Source organism: Pygoscelis adeliae, unplaced genomic scaffold, assembly GCF_000699105.1.
Source record: "Pygoscelis adeliae isolate BGI_AS28 unplaced genomic scaffold, ASM69910v1 Scaffold619, whole genome shotgun sequence".
Taxonomy (NCBI): domain Eukaryota; kingdom Metazoa; phylum Chordata; class Aves; order Sphenisciformes; family Spheniscidae; genus Pygoscelis; species Pygoscelis adeliae.
In genome coordinates, this window is record NW_008825521.1 from 301,198 (window position 1) to 321,095 (window position 19,898).

The window sequence follows — 19,898 nt, forward strand, 5'->3', positions numbered from 1 at the left end:
TTTTTATTGTTGGTGGTCCCCCCCCCCCCCCCCCAAGTACACAGCAGTTTTCTTTATAGACAGAGGACTGAGCCTTGAAAACTGAAGGTAATTATTTAGATGCCTAAGGCTCAACTTTGCCATTGTTTTAGAGCTTTAGTTCCTTTCTTTTAAAGGAAACAATTCTCCCCACCCTGCAAAACCTTAATTAAAAATTGAGTATGTTTTTGTTCATTTTCCTCCTCAGTAACTTGGATTTGGTCCTACGTATAGGTATGTTGGTACTTAAACATTTGTTTACAGTGTCACTGGGAAATGTCCTTATTTACCATATTCTGTAGTTCCAGTCTTCCTGATTTTGAGTTTTCAAAGCTGTATTTGAAGAGGGCTTAAATATGTATGATTAGTCAGTCAAAAAACCAAAACAAACAAACCAACAAAAAAAATTCAATTCTCCTGTTAGTGGAAAAAGTGTTAAAATAAATATTTAAATGCTGCTCTTTTTCATATCAGTGATTAATTTACTGTTGTTTAAGCAGGGAAATAAAGTCTGACAATGTTTAAATTTGCTTAGATCACCAATAACTTCAGATACTTAAAGTCAAAGGTACTAACGATCGTTCTTTTGAGAAATAGGTTATGCTTTTCTTTTGTATGCCCATGTACTGTTACAGATGATGTAAACACTCAAACTAGATTAGAGATATTTTTTCTCTCCGTTCATGGGAAGAGGGTAAAAAGTTTAGACTCGCTGAACATTAAGCAACCAGGATATGGTGGAGTTGTTTTTCTCTTAGCTTTTTTTCATTGTAATTATTTATTTATTAACCTCTGGTCGTGTCCATTTTACTTAAATACAGTTGTAAACTTGTCTCTGTTGGAGTTCCAAAATTCAGCCTGGAATTTGGAAACCAGTTCCCATCCCTGACTTACTGCAACTCTTAACTCCTAGAAAAGCCACTATTTATTGTTATTTAAATTAATTTCTAAATAGAAAAAGATACACTTGAAACCTTAACTGGGCTAAAAACTGCTAAATGTGCAAACAGGATACCAGAATTAATATAAACAGTAGTAGAGGTGCTTGAAATAAAACTTCGTTTGAATAATCTCTAACAGTAACTCTCTAATTTCAAAATTTTCAGTATGCACAATGTTAAGAACTTCCCTCTGCAAATTGAAAGTTAATTTTTCAACATTGTAAAATGTGACTAAATAAAACAAACAATGACAAAGACAGGAATGTTGGTTGTTTTTAAAATGCTTGAGGTTTTGTAATGCCATGATGTTATGCCATTACTTGTGTCCTTTATGCATCAGATTTAACTCTTCATACTTATATTTTCCTTTCCCTTTCTTGAATTTGCTCATATTTAGAAAGTAAGAAACATGGCCCTGGAAGATGTAGTGATTCTTAATGTAGACACCAACACACTGGAAACCCCTTTTGATGACCTTCAGAGTCTTCCTAATGATGTGGTATGTATGAAATGATTTTTTCAACTATTCCGTTACTTAAAAGTGTAAATCCTTCTGACCTGTTCAGTTTGTAACTGAGGTGTCTCATTGTGTTACTCTCATTATTACAAGTAAATGACTTTACCTCAATTCTTTCCTGTTTTGAAGTGTTAAGCAATGTTTGTTTGAACATTTGCAGACATATTTTTAAGACTCCTAATAAAAATCAGCTAATGCTCACATAAGCTAGAAATGCTGCAGCAACCCAGTTTCAATTTTGGAATAGCATGATCAAGTTTCAGGTCATCTAAAGAGTTAGTCTTTCACGGGTAAAAAGGACAGATTATAAGCACGCAGGTTATGGTACGTCTGAACAGGAAACAAAAATTCAAACTTCTTTCTTTATGGTGTGAAAAAGTACTACTATTTGAAACCATCTTTATCCATTCCATTAGGGGAAAAATAAAAATTTAGATAACTTTTGTTTCCAAATGAAATTGTGTGGGTTTTTTTCCTGTAACTTTTTCCAGGTGAGCTTTAATGAACTTTGTGCATTTTATATCCTGAGTTGTGATATCGAAAGGACTACTTCATATTCACTTCTAGCACTGCTCAGTGCATATAATTCGGAACTTATTTTCTTTCTCATTCAAACTTTTTATTGGTAATTTATTTCTTTTTTAATAATTTGATAGAAATGATGTATAAATACTTGATCTTTCCCTTCAATGGGACAAAAATACATCCAGCTTGCTACTTGCTGCTGTTATCATCTTCACTAAGGAAGCTGAGAGGGAAGAGCAGTAAAGTGAGTAAGAGTGTAAGAAGCTATTTTTAAGTTAGAAGGTGACCGTTTAGGAGAAAACGAATGGGGAAAATCTGGATTTCTTTTACTAGTTCAAAATATTGTGCTGACAGTTAGATCTATACCTTTTTATGTGTAGTTGAGAAATAAAATTGATATGCAGGGAGCTCAGTATAAGCTGGTCTGTTTGAGGAAAAACTCAAGTAAAGGTGAATACCTGGTGCCTCCTACTGTGACATCCCATCATTTCTCTAGGATCTGTGGTGTGATCCATTCTTCAAAAACAGTGGGCTCTGGATGAAAGGTCCATCTTGATTGTGAACATTTTGGCTTTAGTCAAGCACTTAGTCTATAAAAGTTACTTCCATGAATTTTCCTGGCTTTATATAGTTTTTCATTTTGATTTCACTCCCAGCATCCAAATCTGCCAGCTGGTCATCGCTCGTGCCATTATCCACAACCCGGGGAATGACAGACTTGTAAATTTCATGGAATTATGTAAGAAATGTCTGGATACAGTGAGTGCGGGGCCTCAAACATGTATATGATTTGTCAACAATCAAGTATTATATTAGATTTTATGAGACTTCATTAAAGGAGCTGTTGTAGGCGCACTGTAGAACATCAGAAGAGACTTCACCAATAAACACAGAACTTCAAGCTTTGGAATGTAATAAATTTTAAGAGACTTCCTTCCTTTCATTATTTACTTTTACTTCACTTTTATAACAGTAGAGAGTTGTGTTTTATTAGTTGAAATTTCTTGATTCAGTTTTCCACAGGTCTATTTAAAAGCTACATTTTATCTTGGAGGATGTTTGGAGCATAGCAGAGGAAGTGCTGCCAGCAAATTCAATTAACTGGCATGGCTCACAAATAGCGTACACGGTGTATTTTTTTTCACAACTGCTATATAAATACAGCTGGGATTAATATTTGTCGCAACAAAGCCTTAACTTGAATCGTGTTGTGTTGTGTAATTAATGTTTGGGATCAGTGTTTATGTCTTATTTAGCTTTGTTTCATTATTTTAGTTACCTAGATAGTGAAGTATTCTCCTCTAGGTCTTTTCCTTTCCTTCAGAGTGCTTAATATTTGGCTTTGACCGCTAGAGAGCAGCTGCTCTTCTTTGCAAGAATTGAATTTCTGTCAGTTCTTTCATGCATCATGTGTTTGGAACTGTAAGTGGATCAAGTTGTTCATCTCAGCAGGGAGACTCTAAAGCCAATCCATTATACTTTTTTTTTCTTTTTTTTTTTTTTTTTTCTCCTTTTCCTTCCCTGGGAGGATGGGGAGATTCTGGGAGTGTGTCTCCCCACTGGTCTCAGTCTAAATACATGCATTTATGATCTGAGAAACTAAAAATGTCTTCAACAGTTTCATGATCATAAACGGCTGTTATGTCAAACTATTCTGCCAGTTTTGCTACTTAATGTGAACAGTGAGCAATTCATGCACTGCTGAATAGACACAAAATATACTTTGCTAAATTAAATCTATCTATATTCAATAGTGAGGAAAAACATCTTCTGTGTGATGCATTTGCCATCAAGTAATTAGTCCAGTAGAAAATTTTTAAAGCTGTTTTTCTCCTCTCCTTGAACAGCTTTTTTAATCAAGTAAAACAATGCCATGAAGTCCTATGATTATTTTAGAGCTTCAGGTTGTGAGTTGTCCTTGAGTTTCATGATAGTCATGTTGCTACCTAAACTCTTGATTCTCAGGAACCTAGAATGAACTATTCATTAATTACTAGGTCCTAGGATCCAAACAAACATAGGCTATAGTGAAATGTCTTTCCAGTTAACATTTGTGTCAAAGGAGCTGGATAGCATTGAGACAATTCCAGCAGAATCAGATTAAGTCATTTCTTTGCCCTGGTTTACCTCAGCAGTACCTGCTAGCAGTCAGACTTCCTGAACTGTTCAGATCAGGTCCCAGAAAATCAAGGTGTGTACTACTGCATTACTGATTAACTATTCAAAATGTGAAAACTGTCCCTCCTTCACCTTCTGCTTCTGATATGTTGCTGAAAATCTGGCAGCATGAGAACACCCTGGGAAGTAACTTTCCTTTTAAAATAGTCAATATTAAAAAAAGAGATTTATTAAGGACTGTGATTACAATAAGTGCATCTGCTGCTGACAAGTCTCCTACACCACCGTCTGTGTTGCAAGGAATAGCAAAGAGGGGGTAGTAATTTTTTTTGTGTGCAACCCTTATGGATTTTTCATGTATTTCCAAATAAGTGTCACTTCTAGTCTTAGTTGTAGTCAGAGCTTCATATTACAAGGAATAAAGCATAAGCTCGCTCTGTCAACTTGTAGTTTTTATTAAATGAAGCCCTGATGCAATGCAGTGTACTGCGCCAAAGAGATCTTGCATATCTGATGGCTCTGAGAGTATTATAAATTTGCACTAGCCTATGAATATCTTAGGCTGTCAGTAATTTAGTTGTGTATGCTACTGTTGTCCATTCATTAACAAGTTACCACAAGTAGGAAGCCTATGTTACTGTTTTTCACTTAGTGGGAAATTAACTGCTTTCAGGACAGCAAGAACTACTAAACTACAACTCTAGAGCAGAACCATTTTCTTAAAGGTGAATCCATTTTTATTTCTTACACTGTGTTTGCAATAGAATGTTTCTTGCTTTATTCATGTTGACAACTGAAAAGCCTTGGACCTAATTAAAAGAATTTCCACTAGCACCTTTACTGAACCATTTCATTATGCTGCATTGCACAGATTGCATTTTGAAACATGGTGATAGTTTAAATCTGACCTTTAAACCTGAACTGCCAGAAGTATAAAAATCTTCTTTAAAAACACTCTCAGGGTAGACTGCATGTATATGTGTCTGTTTGGCTAGAAATAATCTTCATATTGAGTGGTCACAGTCTTTTTTTTTTTTTTTTTTTTTTTTTTTTTAAAGTATTACTGCCTCTTTAGGCAGGAAACAATCGTAATTCTGCTTGTATAATCTAGTTTGTCTTATGTACTAATTTATTCCAGAGTAAACATTTTTTTTTCTTACTTTGTTAGGCTCTTTAAATATCTTGTTAACATTTTTTTTTTAAAAACTATGACATGGCTATTGCAATAGTCCTGATTGAAAAAGTAAAAGTGTGCATATATAAAATAGACATCCTACAGCGTTCGGTTTAGTCTTAGAAGAGAGCAAATGATCTGAAAGCTTAAGGGATTAGCAAAATACCTATCAATATTCTGCTTCTATACCAAATAGGGAAGCTGAAACACAGAAAGGCTGTGACTAGCCTTCTGAACTTTCAGTTTGTTGTAACACAAGGCATAGAGCCTTTTCCTTCTATATAGGTGGCAAGTTCTTTATCTTCACATGAATGGTTAAAGAAAACCACTTATAAAACTGTTTGAGGTGGATTTGGAAGTTACTCAGAGCTATAGACATTTTATTTCATTTTTAAGAACTACCTTTAAATGGTTTACATAATATAGGAAATAAACGCATACTTCGTCCCTTCAGCATCAGACCCCTTCAAACATAGAGAAGTGTGCTGTTTGGGTTTGAAAATCTGATGAAGCTTTTACATTTTGAGAATAACAGAGCTCCTTGAGAGACATTATCTCAGTGAATAGGAGTGAGCTTATTTTATGGGTATGACAGACTAATCTGTTATCAGGTCTATGTTAATATGTGCTTATGGGCTCATTAATGCATGGATCATTGGCATAAGCCACATCATTCAGATTTATAAACAATGCTGGACATGCTCTTGCTTATTTCTGTTATATTAAATAACTGTAATGAAATTCCTTCTACAACAGAATCTGCGGAAAATTTAAAAGGAAATGTCTTTGTAACTGTTTTGGTAAACACAAGTGCAAATACAACATCTAGTTTTAAAAGAAGAAAAAGTAGTGCACAGTATGGATTATGTATTTAACACCTATATAGCAAGATGAGGAGTCCCTCCCCAAATCTAAGGCTACTGAAGGAGGAAGTGAGGGATGTGCTTACAGGAGGGATAAAACTGAAGCACTCAAGAACAGTTGTTCAGTAAAATCAGCCTGCCATTTGCTACTAAGGCAGGCTTGGTAGCAAAACCCCGAGGCAGAAGAAACTCAACGCATCTGGTAGGATTTTGGAGATCTGGACGAGGCTAGAATAAGCTTTTGTTATGAGCTGGAGGATGGGGGGAAGGTCTTGAAAGTTAATTTGAACATTTGAACCATCAGCTTACATTTTATGAGGTATTATTCATACTCTCAGAAAACACTGTTAGTTATGTTCACTGCAACAGAATCTGCTTACTCTGTAAATAATATTCCTACATTTCTTGCATAGTGTGAAGTATATAGAGCTACCCCAATGGAGTTTTTCAGAATAGCATTTGAAAAAGGAAGATTTGCTAGTTATTGATAGAATTATTTCTGTTAAATTAATAATACGGGTATTTATGGAGTCATTCATGTTCTTCTGCAAATCAAGATGACTAGGGATTTCCTGGCTTTCTGGTTTCCTTCTGAAATTGTGGCTCCTTCCTGTCTTCTGCGTAAGGTATCGCATCAAACTCGGGTTTTGCACATGACATGACCACATCCTCTAAAAGCACTAGTTGAATTTCTTTCAAGAATCAGTGCCCAGATTGTTGTTTTTGTATGGTGACATGTTCTGTGAGATCTGTCTCCAAAACTTACCTTGTCCTGGTTCTGTCTGCAACACCAAAAAATTGCTACTGGCATAACTATTTGTTAATGATTTAACATAACCTCTAACTGTTGCAGCACAGGCACAGCAAGTTTGATGTTAATCTTTGAAAGGTTTTTTTATCTCCTTTCCCAGCTTGTGTTTGGGAAGGAAAAACACTGTCGCTAACAATAACATACAGATACACAACCTTACTTCAGTAGTTACTGAGCTTTAAGCACTAGAAAAGAGACATCAAACTAAGTCACAACCTTCTTGTGTGTGTGAGAAGTTGTGAAGCACAGAGAACAGTAATGGATAATCCTCTAAAACTTAAGCCCTTGATATACACAGAAAACAAAGAATATTAAGGTAACCTGGATCATGGTAGTTTTAACTCTGCCTGCATAGAAATGTGTTTAGTTGATATTTGCTAAGTTGTGATCAGTAAGTGTCTCTGTAAATGGTAAGGAGACCGTTAGGGCGGTGTTTGCCTAAAGTGCAGCTCTGTGAATCCTGAGGTAATTGAACACCTCCACAGTGGAAGGGAGAGGGCAGTGAGGGTTAAGAGAAGAGCCATCCTGTGCACAGGTGGTTTAGATCTCTTGAGAAACAGGAAGAAAAAAAACTTCAGTAGATATTGACCATTTTGAAGGACAGAATGTCATTGTTAATTTGAGACTTTTAAAGAAACTGCAGGTTTTGTTTTCTGGATTGCATTGGGTGTCCGTGGTGAGGCACTGGCAGGGAGGCGGCAGGGCCTCTGTGAGGAGAGGCCGGGGCGGCCAGTGCAGGACACAGCCAGCACCAGCCGGTTCCAGCCGGCTCTGCAGCAGACCCCGCCCGGCACAGCTGAGCCTGTCAGCAAAGCTGGCGGTGCCTCTGTGAAAGCATAGGTAAGAAAGGGCAAAATGCCACACGGCAGAGTGAGGAGTGAGTGAAAGTGTGAGGAGGAAGGCGTGGCAGAGAAGAACTGTTACGGACTGACCGCGACCCCCTTTGCCGTCGCCCTGCGCTGCTCAGGGAGGAGGTAGAGGAGTTGGGAATGGAAGGGGGAAGTTGAGCTGAGACAAAGGCTGGGAGGGGGGGAAGGTGTTTTAGTTTCTGTCTTTGTTTCTCACCATCCAACTCTATTTTAATTGGCAATAAATTAAATTAATTTTCCTAAGTGGAGTCTGTTTTGCCCGTGATGCTAATTGGTAAGTGATCTCCCTGTCTTTATCTCAGCCCACGAGCTTTTTCTTCGTGTTTTCTCCCCGAGTCCTGCTGCAGAGGGGGAGTGAGAGAGCGGCTGGGTGGGTGTCTGGGACCCACCCAAGGGAACCCACCATATGCATAAATAAAATTCTAATTTTGTTATTTTCCATTAAGTCTCTGAAATACAAGGGAATATAACCTTAAAAGAAAAAGAAAACTTGTATTTGTGGCAAACAAAGTTTTCAGACTTACAGAATTTGTTCTTAACCTTGGTGGTGATGGATGGCCTGATTATGCAGAACAGTTTCTCTATTAGTCTGACATTTGAATTAATTTAGCTGAAATTCTTTCATGGATTCTAATAAAGAATGACGCAGAACTTCATGGACTACCTTTAAAAGAGTACGCAACAGCATGTTAACGGAGGGAAGGTTGAAATGAAGCTTTATTTTCCTATTGGTTTCTGAATAGAATCCAATCATATCTTGGAGAAGCAAAACGGCTTGAAAAGTAATGCTTTTAGAACTGAAAAATTCAACTCTGAATTCACAATGTCACTTTTTGTCATAACTGCTGCTGTGGTTAGCACATTTTTCATTTAGCTGTGCCCCAATGTGTTAAGCTTTGTTTGTGATATGAGCGTGATCTAGACCTGTTGTGTTATTTCAGGTTTCTGCACTGAAGAACAGATTGAAGAAAGTCTCTACGACCACTGGAGATGGTGTTGCAAGAGCATTTCTAAAAGCACAAGCATCTTTCTTTGGGAGCTACAGAAACGCCCTGAAAATTGAACCTGTAAGTAGGAAGTTAGTAGGCATAAGACGTAAATCTGCAGCTGTGGTGAGGAAAAAAGCTAACAAGAATTCAAAGTGTAGTATAACCTACTTTTACTAAGGTCAGCATTGTGGCTCTTTGGCTGACTAGTACTGAAAACAGTGTTCCAGTCTCCAGAAAAGAAAGAGGTGCAAAAAGCATGATCAATCACACGGGGAGAAAACTTCTTATGGAAAGGTACGGGTGTTGCTTGTTTTTGAAGACAGTTAAGTTAGAAGACAGATGATAAAAAAGTATAAATTAATGATTATAGGAGGCTAGTGCAGAGTTGACCATTTTCTCTCACTGCAAAACCTGGGTATTCATTGTATTATTTTTAAAGGTATTAAAAGATACAGTTTTTACACAATATATGCTTAACCGTGAAACATGCAAATTTATGGAATCATGGAGTTTAAGAACATAATTAGTAAAGAAATTGTGCTTTTACAGAAATATGAAGAATGTCTGGAGTTGTAACTATTGACGATAAATGTTCTGTTAGGGAAATTCAATCTCTTGCTTCTGGTTCAGAGCTAATCTCTATTTAGCAACGATTAAGTGCCATCTGAGTGGGGGAAGGATTTTTCTGTACTTGGTCTTGGATTTTATTGCTTCTAGTGAGGCATCTGTTCCTGGCTTACTGCAAGTAGCTTCATGGACTTAAATACAAATCAGTCCAGCCAAATTAATGTATTTCCACATGTTTTGCGACACTCTGGTTTTGCTACCGTATACTTAGGGGGTTCCTTTTAAAGGGTGTACATTTTGCTGATGGACAGCTAGAGACAAGGTAAATAGTATGAGGAACATTCAGGTATAATTCATGAGATATGTCCCAGAGATATGGGGGATGAAAAGTACTAACTGCAGAGTGATCCACAGAATATTTCCAAAATATTCTATGTTCCCTATTTCTGAAACAGGGGAAACTAACACATGTGCAAGTCAAATGCAGTGATAAATCTCAATGCGGTGTTCACGGGCTCATTTGAACTACTGTTGTTCAGACATATGGCTGCTTAACAAGAAGATACTCTGTGGAGGACAAAACATACTTTTGTCTTAATACCTTCTTCTCTCATCTGCAAGCATTTGGAGGCAGAACGGAAAATTGGTGGTAGCAACGGAGAGCTTGAATACTGCTGGGAGATGCTAAGATGAGTTCTGAGTGTAAGTTGGGAGGCTAAATGAGTGGAGGGAGAATGAAGGCTTACTAGTAGAGAAAAGGTGTTGTATTTTGCATTCTCCTGCTCTGTGAAGATTAATGAAGAGATCTGGCACGCAGACAAGTAATAAATCTAATTTTAATCATGATGTTAAAGGAAAAGACCGGGAGTTGGACTACAGGCATAGTGTTTATTGAGGTTGAGGATGTTTCAGTTACTAAAGTCTCTTCAGTACTATAGATTGTCTTACTTGATATTTTTAAAGCCAGAAGGAAAAAATAGCTCATTTTAAACAGTCCCGTTACCACCATCCAATAAGCATCATTCCAACAATTCATATTCAGGGTTCAAAAACGACTTTTGAAGTCAGCATGAGTCCTTCCACATCTTACTGGGGGAATCCATGTGTCGTGTGTGTGGAAAAAATAAATTGTATTGACTTGTGTATGTATGTCTGGGTGTAAGTATTGGGCTTTTAAAGCATCTAAAGTGAAATAATGGGAGGTATTTAAAATATTGTCCATACAAATAACAAAAACGAAACCAGCAAAGCACTCGGGCTGTAAGCCTCCTTTATCCATGTCGGGGAGACACTGACTTCCCTTCATCCATGCAGGCTTCCTTGTTCTCCGATGCTCCTCCCAGTAGTTGCCAGGCAACTCTGGGAATATTGGTGTATGCTTTGCCTGGGTGTGTGTGTGAGATTAACTAGTTAAGGGATTTATGAAGAAAAATAATTTAAATTGCTTTTCTGGAAATACCATCTGGTATTTTGAAGGCTGAATGTTAAAGATGAGCATTTGAAATCAGTTGACAATGGCACACCCCTAGAAAGTGCAACTTCGAGGGACAGCTAACGTGAGGAAGTAGAAGAAATTGTTTGGTTTGCTTATCATTCCATCAAAGAAAACTTGTAAACATAATTGCACAAATATGTCATAAAATCTGATTTTAATAATCAGGAAGTGGAAATTTTCAGGGCTTTCTTTCCCACATCCTTTTATAAATTAAAAATTTAACTTCCGATTATACATTTCAGTATTACGCTTTAGATAAAGAAAATTTGCAAGCGTTTCATGTGCTGAACATGTCAGAGTCAAATGACCTGCGTTCTGTTTCCAGTTTTGCCACAGACGTCCTGTGAGGTATTGGACAGGTCATACAACTACTTTATACTTCTCTTGTGTTTTAGAATATGCCAACAGTAAATGCAGTTACTGAGAGACTCTTGTTACTGTTAGGAACATCACACTTAAAAATTAGTTCAAAACCCTTGGAAAACCTGACCTTAAGAAGATGCAGCAAAACTCCACACAATAGTGTGTAATGAGTAGAACAATTAGGGAAGGTACTTGCTAGGTTCACAGAAGAAAATGGGATTGTAATTTAATAACAAGGCATCTAAACTGGCAATTAGTAAGGCATCTTGCAATTTAAAGCCCTGTGTTTCTCTCTTGTGCTGTACTTCGAATGCTGCACTTGAAATAGTCTTCTGTACTCTCACATAATTCCATCTTCTACACAGCAATTATGTTCATTATTATTTCCTGTCAGCTGATTAGCTCAGTTTGCTGAGTTTGTGGATTATATACTGACAGGTGTTCAAAGTGGTCATGATACACATCTTCTCATATAAATACGGAATGATGGGAGTTTCTTGTTGAATAGTGGAAAAATATTAAAGTGTATGCAGCAACTCTTGAATTGCTCTCCATTGATGTATCAGAATCCACAAAGACCACAGTGGCTGTCATAATTTGCTTTAAAATTTTAATGTCAGTTTAGAAAAAATTATTTTAAAACTGTTACTGGTGTAACTGTTGCAAATAAAATCATTTTGATGTGTCCGAGACAAATAGAAAAGTAAATGGAAGAAATAGCTTCTAGGAAAAGAACATATTTTCAAATACCTTCATTGTGGGTTTTTTTTCTCTTATCACCTTCACATGTCATAAATATGGGGCATAAGCAATACCGAACATGATGTGGTTCTTTGCATTTGGTCCATAACTCAAGAAATCTGACTGTTCATTTAAAATCATTGATAATTAGGAAATAAATTCAAAGAAGCAGCAGCTTTTCCTCCTTTCATAGTTTTTGTCTCAGAATACAATTTAATTTCATAGACCATCTCATCTGGTATGAGTTGACTTTTCGGGATAAATGGTGTGAAGCTGTTTTTCATTATTCTGTGTAGGCCCAGAATGTGTCACAGAGCAGACTTTGAATTCACATTATACTTAAGCACAGTAAGAGCTCTTAATTCTGTTCAGAAGCTTTTACTCTAAAGACACAAGGTTATGTAATGTATATACGAACCAGTATACCGATGATGAATGAGTTACTGTTGCTGTAAACTTTCTGAGGCCTTCACTAACTAGAACTTTTGCATGAAAAAACATATCCAGATAATACAGTCTGCAAGTCTAATCATAAGATTTAGGTAACAAAATAACTCATTCAGTTATGTTTCCTACTGTGTATATGTGTTTTCTGCAGTTGCACGAGGCCAGATTTTAAGTATGGAAGAGTATCTGTTACATGTGATATACTTACAGTCTCCACAAACCTCTGTTGCTATTAAGTACAGTAAAACACATTAGAAGCAGTGTGTTTCCTTGGCTGTGTTGAGGCATATTGTTATCTTTACGAATATTACTTAAATTTTTAACAGTGACACCAATGTGAGCATTTTGTTCACTTGAATTACTTTTTTCTAAACTCCTGATTTTTTGCTGTTTGCAGAGGGAATGTTTATATCATCTTCTAAATATTCAATTCACAAAATTAGGTCATCTTCAACAGAAATAGCTGTAGAATTACTACATGTGTGTAAAGGTGGTTTGTAGTACTTAATAGTTGTGTGTATATTGGTAAGGGGGGGGAGTGAGACTCACATTTTCTACATCAAAGGTGTTGACCGTGCACTTTCTTCTGCTGACACCTAGTGGTTAGAGACAACATTTAATTGGTTTTCTTTCACAGACAATCTTTGTTAAGAAACAAACATCCTAACACCTGTGAGTAAAGGTAAGCTCACGGTGCAGGTTGACTGAAAGCAGTAGCGTGTAGGGTATGAGATGACGATGTGTTGGTTTCAGGTTTGGGATGCTGGTACAGCTAGCCTAAGCCATCTGGCTGCTTTTTCACCAAGCTTGGGTATGGTAGTTTAACAGCAGGCTCCAAGTTTGACATACAGTCTTCTCAAATGACAAGCTTTCTGTCTCTTCTCTGGATACGTGGTCACTCCAGTGAGCTTTGCAAGGGGAATTGTGTATGTTTAATACGACATTTTCTAGCTTGACAGATTTGAAAAGCTTGGTTACTTGCACTTTGCTTTAAAATCTGTATATTCTGAACTGGTATTTCTATTTCCACGTCTTGGTTCCTCTTGTCTGTATTTCATTGCTCTAAATACAGTGTAAGGTGAAAATTTCTGTGCTTATTTTTCTTTTGCAGTGCTGCTACTTTTTGTATGGATAATTAAGGGAGGTAATTTTAATGGTCATAACCCAAAGAGGTATCAGTATCTAAGTGCTTCTGCAGGTAGTTTTCTCCTTAACTTTGCTGTTTTACATTGATAACTTCTTACATGCAGGCACTGTGAAATTTGGTGTCTCTTACACAGCACAGTATACGTGGTATACTGAGGTGAGAGGTATGTGTAACACAATGTGAGCTGAAGTAGCCTGTTTTATTTCTGATATGCCACTGAAGAGACATGTCTGTGCATGAGTTCTGGTGTTTGTCTGGATTTGAATCAAGATGTCCTGGTTTGTTTTCAAACGGCTGATTTAGTTAGTAAGAATTTATTAATCTAGTTATTAGGGTGATAAACTCTGCATTCTTTGTAAAATGGCTTCTTGTGTGTATCGTCATATTACCTAAATCTAGACCTTCCACTCATTTATAAAATCTATGTACACCTGGTTTTGGTGGATTGTGAATATACTAGATAGTGATAATTTCTGTATTTTATACTGGATTTGTACAGTTGCAACACCTGTATTTCCAGTATGTGCCAGTCTGTGGCAACGACGTCTCTGATTTGTGGCAATGTCTCTGAGGAGGTAAAACAATTAATACAGTTGCATTACTTGTAGCAAGAACTATATTCCTTATTATTTGGCTCATACTGTCTTCTTGAGGTCTGCCCAGCAAAATCTGTCACTGCTTTGCTCTCCTTGAGAGGCCCTTCTCTCTGTGAATGAATTGGAATGAAGTAATAACAGTGCTGTGATCTCTGTCCCGTGCTAAGGGGGTGTCGCTGGTTACTTGTTAAGTATCAAATTTTACACTGTTTCTAAAGAAATTAAGTCTCAAAATAGTGGGGGGAAGAGGGTAAAGGGAGCTGTGATGGTATTAAAAGTGTAATTAAATTGTTTGTGAGGACATTTTGAAATCAATGTCGAAATGAAAAAATACAGAAAAAATATGGTTTTATTTTTATCATCTTATTATTGATTAGTACTTTATTGAGGGATTTTTTAATTATTTTTTTTAATTGAAAATTTGCTTTCAATCCTGGAAAGGCATGGCCAGTAACTTTCACTGTTTGCAGATTCCTTGAAAATAGTGTTGTTCTGTTTTGTGATGTTTCCCACAAGAATGAAACTGTCTACCTCCGTCTCAAACTGAGGAAATATGTTGTTGTATTTGAAAACATCCACTGTTTTTCAACTACATTTAAAACATATGGAATAGTAGTTGGGAGCTTACTGAAGCTTTAAGATGCTAATAATGAAACATAACCATTTTAAGTAACTACTGGTACTGCAGTGATTGTGATAGTGGATAGTACTTTTAGTAAACTGTTGTATTATGTACCATTATCATATTGTAAAAATTTCTACATAACCTACATCTTTCAGATTGAACTAGGATCATACCGGTACTAACTTGAAGGTGTTGAAAATTACTGATAGTAAGTGAATCCCTTCAATGAAGCATCAATTAATTTCTTTTATGTCTTCATGATTAGTTATTCAACCTTATTCAGGTTTATTAGCCTGAGCAACCATTAGTTGTATAACTGGATAATTTCTGATTAACTTTAATGGTTATGAATTGATTTGGTTTAAATTAAACCTAAATATTCTTTAGATGTATCCACTTAAGAGTAAACAGAAAGTAGCGGAGGCAGAGTCAATGTACTTTTCTACTTCCACAGTTTTTATGCGCTTTCATTGGTGAAGTTACTTGTTAATTTGTGGACAACAATGTGTTTAAGATGTTACAAAATGTTTTCTAATCTTAATATGAAACTACTTATTGAAACTCGTATATGTATTATATATTCCAGTTTTCAAACAGCTTTAGCTGAACTGTGCTGGATGTATGTATATAGGTTTTTATGTATACATCGCTGCCTTAGTTCTGTTGTCCTGTCCAAGCCTGATAATTTATATTAGGATTCTAAATAGAGAAGACAACATACTACCATTTTTCGTAACTGTAACTTTGATACAAATTTTCTCTTAATATGATGCAATTTGAGCAACAGTGGGGAAAAAAGCCATTATGAATAGAAGGAAATAAGAAGTTAACTTTTCTTTTTCAACATAACATTCGTAAGCGTTTTCAGTTTGTGGTTTTGTCATAGTTCTGGAACCATATAGGTTTATCAGGGGGAAGTGTAGGACATTATACTTTCATAAGGGGTGTGTAATTTAAAAAAAAGTGTCTCCTTTATTGTATTTCCACCTTTTTTTTTCTTGAAAAAAGTGAAAAACATTCCTGCCTTCGTGCAGGAGTGTAAAGAGATTTCTGGAGAATTGTTTTATCCCCTTGTTCTCTTTTGACAGTTTCTATTATCCCTTCTAATAAAGATAGCACTCGTTCGATTGTCCATGCTGCAGCTGCATGTCTATGCTACTGTCTGTCCATACCTTCTGGAGACACTGGTGTTGAGCACTGCACTCTCCTTTGGGGTTAGCTGGCCATCGAGTCCTTCGGTGTCTGTAGGGAACGCAGCCTACCTGATCCCACTTAAATCAAGTACCAGCTGCAGCACTCAATCTGTAAGGAGGAAGCATGAGGATGCTCTCCAGTTCTTTTTTCCAACATTGTATTGATGTTAAAGATCTTGCAATGCAGTATACTTAAGATGTGTTGCTGCCTTACATATTGTTAGTAGATACTAGTTTTGATTCCATCCCTGTTAAGAATTCCTTCCTCAGAATCGGGGCCGCTGTATTATCAGTGTCATGGTATGGATCTTGCCATACACTTGATCATGCTATGCTGCTGAGATACTGTACAACTGAACTCTAGAAACTTTAATGTTTCTGAGTAAATTTATTCTGAATTTTAACCTTGGGACATGCGATCACTTTCAAATGAGACGTAAAAGTTCCCCAAAATTTTTTAGGAAATGAGGTGCAACTTAGCAGTTAAAAGGCATTTTTAAAAAACGTGGACCTGCATTCTGGACAGGACACAGCTTGACAAGCATCCATTAGAAATTAATGTTGTAATTTCCTGTATTTGTTGTAACCTCTTACTAGAGAATCTGCCTTAACAGCTGTTACTATTCTTGGTATCAATACACTGGTGCAGCTGCTGAATTGCCATCTTACTTCTCCAAAAGTAAATATTTTTTCACAAATCCACTTGCACAGTTGCAATTTCCTACTATCCCAGGTTATTATGTTTAACATCTCATCAATCTTGGTAGAGTTGTTCCTCGTGTGAGCTCTGAATGGGTTCAGACTGCCTATTGTCCAGGGCAGTACTGTAGCTAACTCTAATGGACTAAAGTATTGATGTTGCTCTGGCATCGTATATTTGCTGGCCAAGAACTGTGCACTTTTTAAGAAGGCTGTTGCTCTTTACCTCTGTTTAAGTTCATGGCCAAGGAAGGTAAAGGTTAGGATTAGTCCCATAGATATTTAGGTCTTCTACAACAGTGGGAGTTTCGAAGTGTTTTAAGAGGACAGTTTACTTATCCATTTCAGGTTTTTATACCACTAAGGATTTTTGCTTTACGGATTCATAAGTAATACCATGATACCAGTAACACAAATTGACACGTTTCTCAGGAAGCCATTAAAGCAACAGTGTGATGGCATGCCATAAGGCCACTGTATTAATTATTTTATATCAATCCCTTGCCCAGACTAACACTATAAATTCCTTTAACAGTTCCAGATCTATGAGATCTGAGTGGGACAGAAGTCATAAGAGAAAAGTAGATGATGTGTGGTGCAGAGTAAAAAAGCAAATACCAGATGAGTCCAAAAGGAAATTTTGTTGGAATATGTGTGCAGTAACATAAAAAAAGTGCATGTTACATACTGGTGCATAATTTATTTTGAAAAGGCTTTGTAGCATTCAGTGCTTTATCTACTATGAAGTATGATTGTTGCCATGGTGAATTATTTTTTTAAGTTATTCAGTGGAAGAGTAAATAGTTGTTTCCAGCTCCCAGTAATTGCCACATCCCAGTCACTTCCTCTAGATAGCCATCTTTTGCATAGCTTTTTTTTTCTGCACGTGTATTTTAAAGGTACGCATTGTATACAGAGTAGATCCTTCCCTTTCACCAGAGTTGTCTCGGTAGGTCAGGGTTTTAGGAGTGTTTGTCCATATATAGAAAAAATGAAGAAGGAAGATCACTAATGCTTGTGCACATGTGCACAAACTTGTTAAAAAAAACCCCAAAACTGTAGGGCAAACAGTGAGCAGAAGCATATAAAATAAAGCTTTTTGTTTTACTAGCAATTTTGTTGTGCTCCTTTTAAAGTTAGTGCTGATGTATATTTAATACAAATTTTCTCCCACCCATCTTTACTTTTTTTCCTGTTCAATTGCTGTTAACTCTCAAATATATACCTGTATAGACAGTCTAGTAGTGCCTAAATGATGGTAATTTCTAAATTTCATCCTGATTACTTTACTGAGAGATAGGAGTAGACAGTGACAGTGGCATTCACAGTGACAGTGTGTAAAACCTGATGTTTGTATGATAAAAATGGAGATAAACTGAATTTCTGTATATTCTGGAACTGAAACTTAAGACTGTTTTTTTCCTAAAATGAAAGGAAAATACTAGGAATCTTCATACTTCCTAGTATGAAGATTCTGTGTTTTGTGACATTTTGAAGACCCTAGTTTTTGACAATTTTCACTGAGAAGCTACCTGTAACTATTGTTATGTTTTACTATTTATGGAAAGTATTCTAGAAAGACATACTACCCAGAATTCAAAATCACTGACTAAAAAAGATCTGTTGGGGAAAGACAGTTTTTTTTGTTTGTTTTCTGTGTGGTTTTTGTTTTCATTTCAATCCTGTTGCTGTGTTTTGTCTCAGAGTGTTACCGTTCCTATAGACAAGTTTCAGCTTTTGCTGTTTTAAACCTTAAAATTGGCTCTTTTTCTAACAAGCATTTACTGTTCTTCAAAATACATTTACTATTCTACATCTAAGTCTGTTGAGATAGACATGTTAATGAAACTGAAAAGACATTCTCTTTAATCTCTTATAGCAGCCTGTTATATAGTAAATAGAATTGTTTTGTAATTTCCAAACTGTTATAAGATACTGTGTTGTATAATTCTGTATGCCACGTGGGGGATGGGAACTAAGATTCTGAAGGAAAGGTAATAAAAAATAATATTTGAGAAAGTTAGCATGAACCTCTACTGAATATGGCATTTCTGCCGTGAAAGATGCAGTGAAACTTTCCTGTCCATCATATGTGTTAAAGTAAACAAAAAAAAAAAACCAAACAAAAAAAAACCAAACACCCAAAAAACCCAAACCACCACCAAAAAACCAAAACAAAAACCAACCAACCAACCAAAATCCCCCAGAAAAACAAAAAACAGCACGGGAATGGTTTTGTACTTCATCTAGAAACATTGCCCAAAGTAAGGGATCATGTGCTCTGCATCTTGTAGTGCACTAACAGCAATAGTAGATGAAACGTTAAGGTCCTTTGAATGTGGTTTTCAGAATGCTGATGTTCACAGGATTGCTCTGGAGATTGTTAATGTTTACCTGTTTCATGCTGACATTTAAGATTTTGTGGTATCTTAGTTTGTTGGAAGCTGTGAGCAAGCTGAAGAGAAGTATCTTGTGTTTCACTGTATGAGTAACTTTGCAGCCTCTGTAGAAATTATATGTTCAGCCATCAGACTGGATAGGGTCATTCTGTGTATCTTCTGTGTTAGTGCTGCAGAAATAAAAGTAGCTTTGTTCAAAAGCCTCTAAACCTTCCTGTTACCAGGGAAGGTTGTACAGTGAGGAGCAGCTCCGTGATACTTCAGCCTTACTGTGGAAGGAATTGTACATTCTGCTGATAAATTATTCGTCTGTGCCTTTCACACCTGATTCTCTGTTTTTTGTGCTATTTTATACACTTGTTTTTGTTTCTTCTCAATTTGTTTCAAGCCTTTGTTTGTGTGTTTTAGACTGACTTTTGGACTCTGTTTTTATTGTGTTTTCTCCTGATACTTTAGTTATAATTGAGAGCGCACAGCCTCAGCAAGCAATGAAGCAGTGTGCGGATGCCGCCATGCAGGAAAAGTTGAAGATATTTCCTGAACTAATAAAGCGCAGGGGACTTAGAGTAGAACAATGAAGCAAGTAAACAAACACCAAGCATAAAATAACATGACTGTTGAATTCAGCTTCTGTGTAAGGCACTCAGTGACTGTGTGTTTTTTAAATGAGCTGTAAATAAGTTGCATTTGATATTAGGGGGAAAAAAACCCAAAACAACACAGTCGGCCGGCCGGCCCCGTCTCCCCCCCCCAAAAAAACCCAACAAAAAACCCCACTAAAAAACCCCACCCCAAAAGATG

The 19,898-nt window shown here is 36.6% G+C and overlaps 1 protein-coding gene across 1 annotated transcript in view; it reads left to right on the forward strand.

The window, feature by feature from the left end:
• The window catches only part of DENND1A (DENN/MADD domain containing 1A), a 205,880-nt gene that overhangs the window by 129,360 nt on the left and 56,622 nt on the right, over positions 1 to 19,898 (forward strand). Inside the window, exons 12-13 of the mRNA XM_009331593.1 lie at positions 1,357 to 1,458; positions 8,778 to 8,903. Of these exons, the coding sequence (XP_009329868.1) occupies positions 1,357 to 1,458; positions 8,778 to 8,903 (228 nt within the window). The remainder of the gene's footprint in view (positions 1 to 1,356; positions 1,459 to 8,777; positions 8,904 to 19,898) is intronic.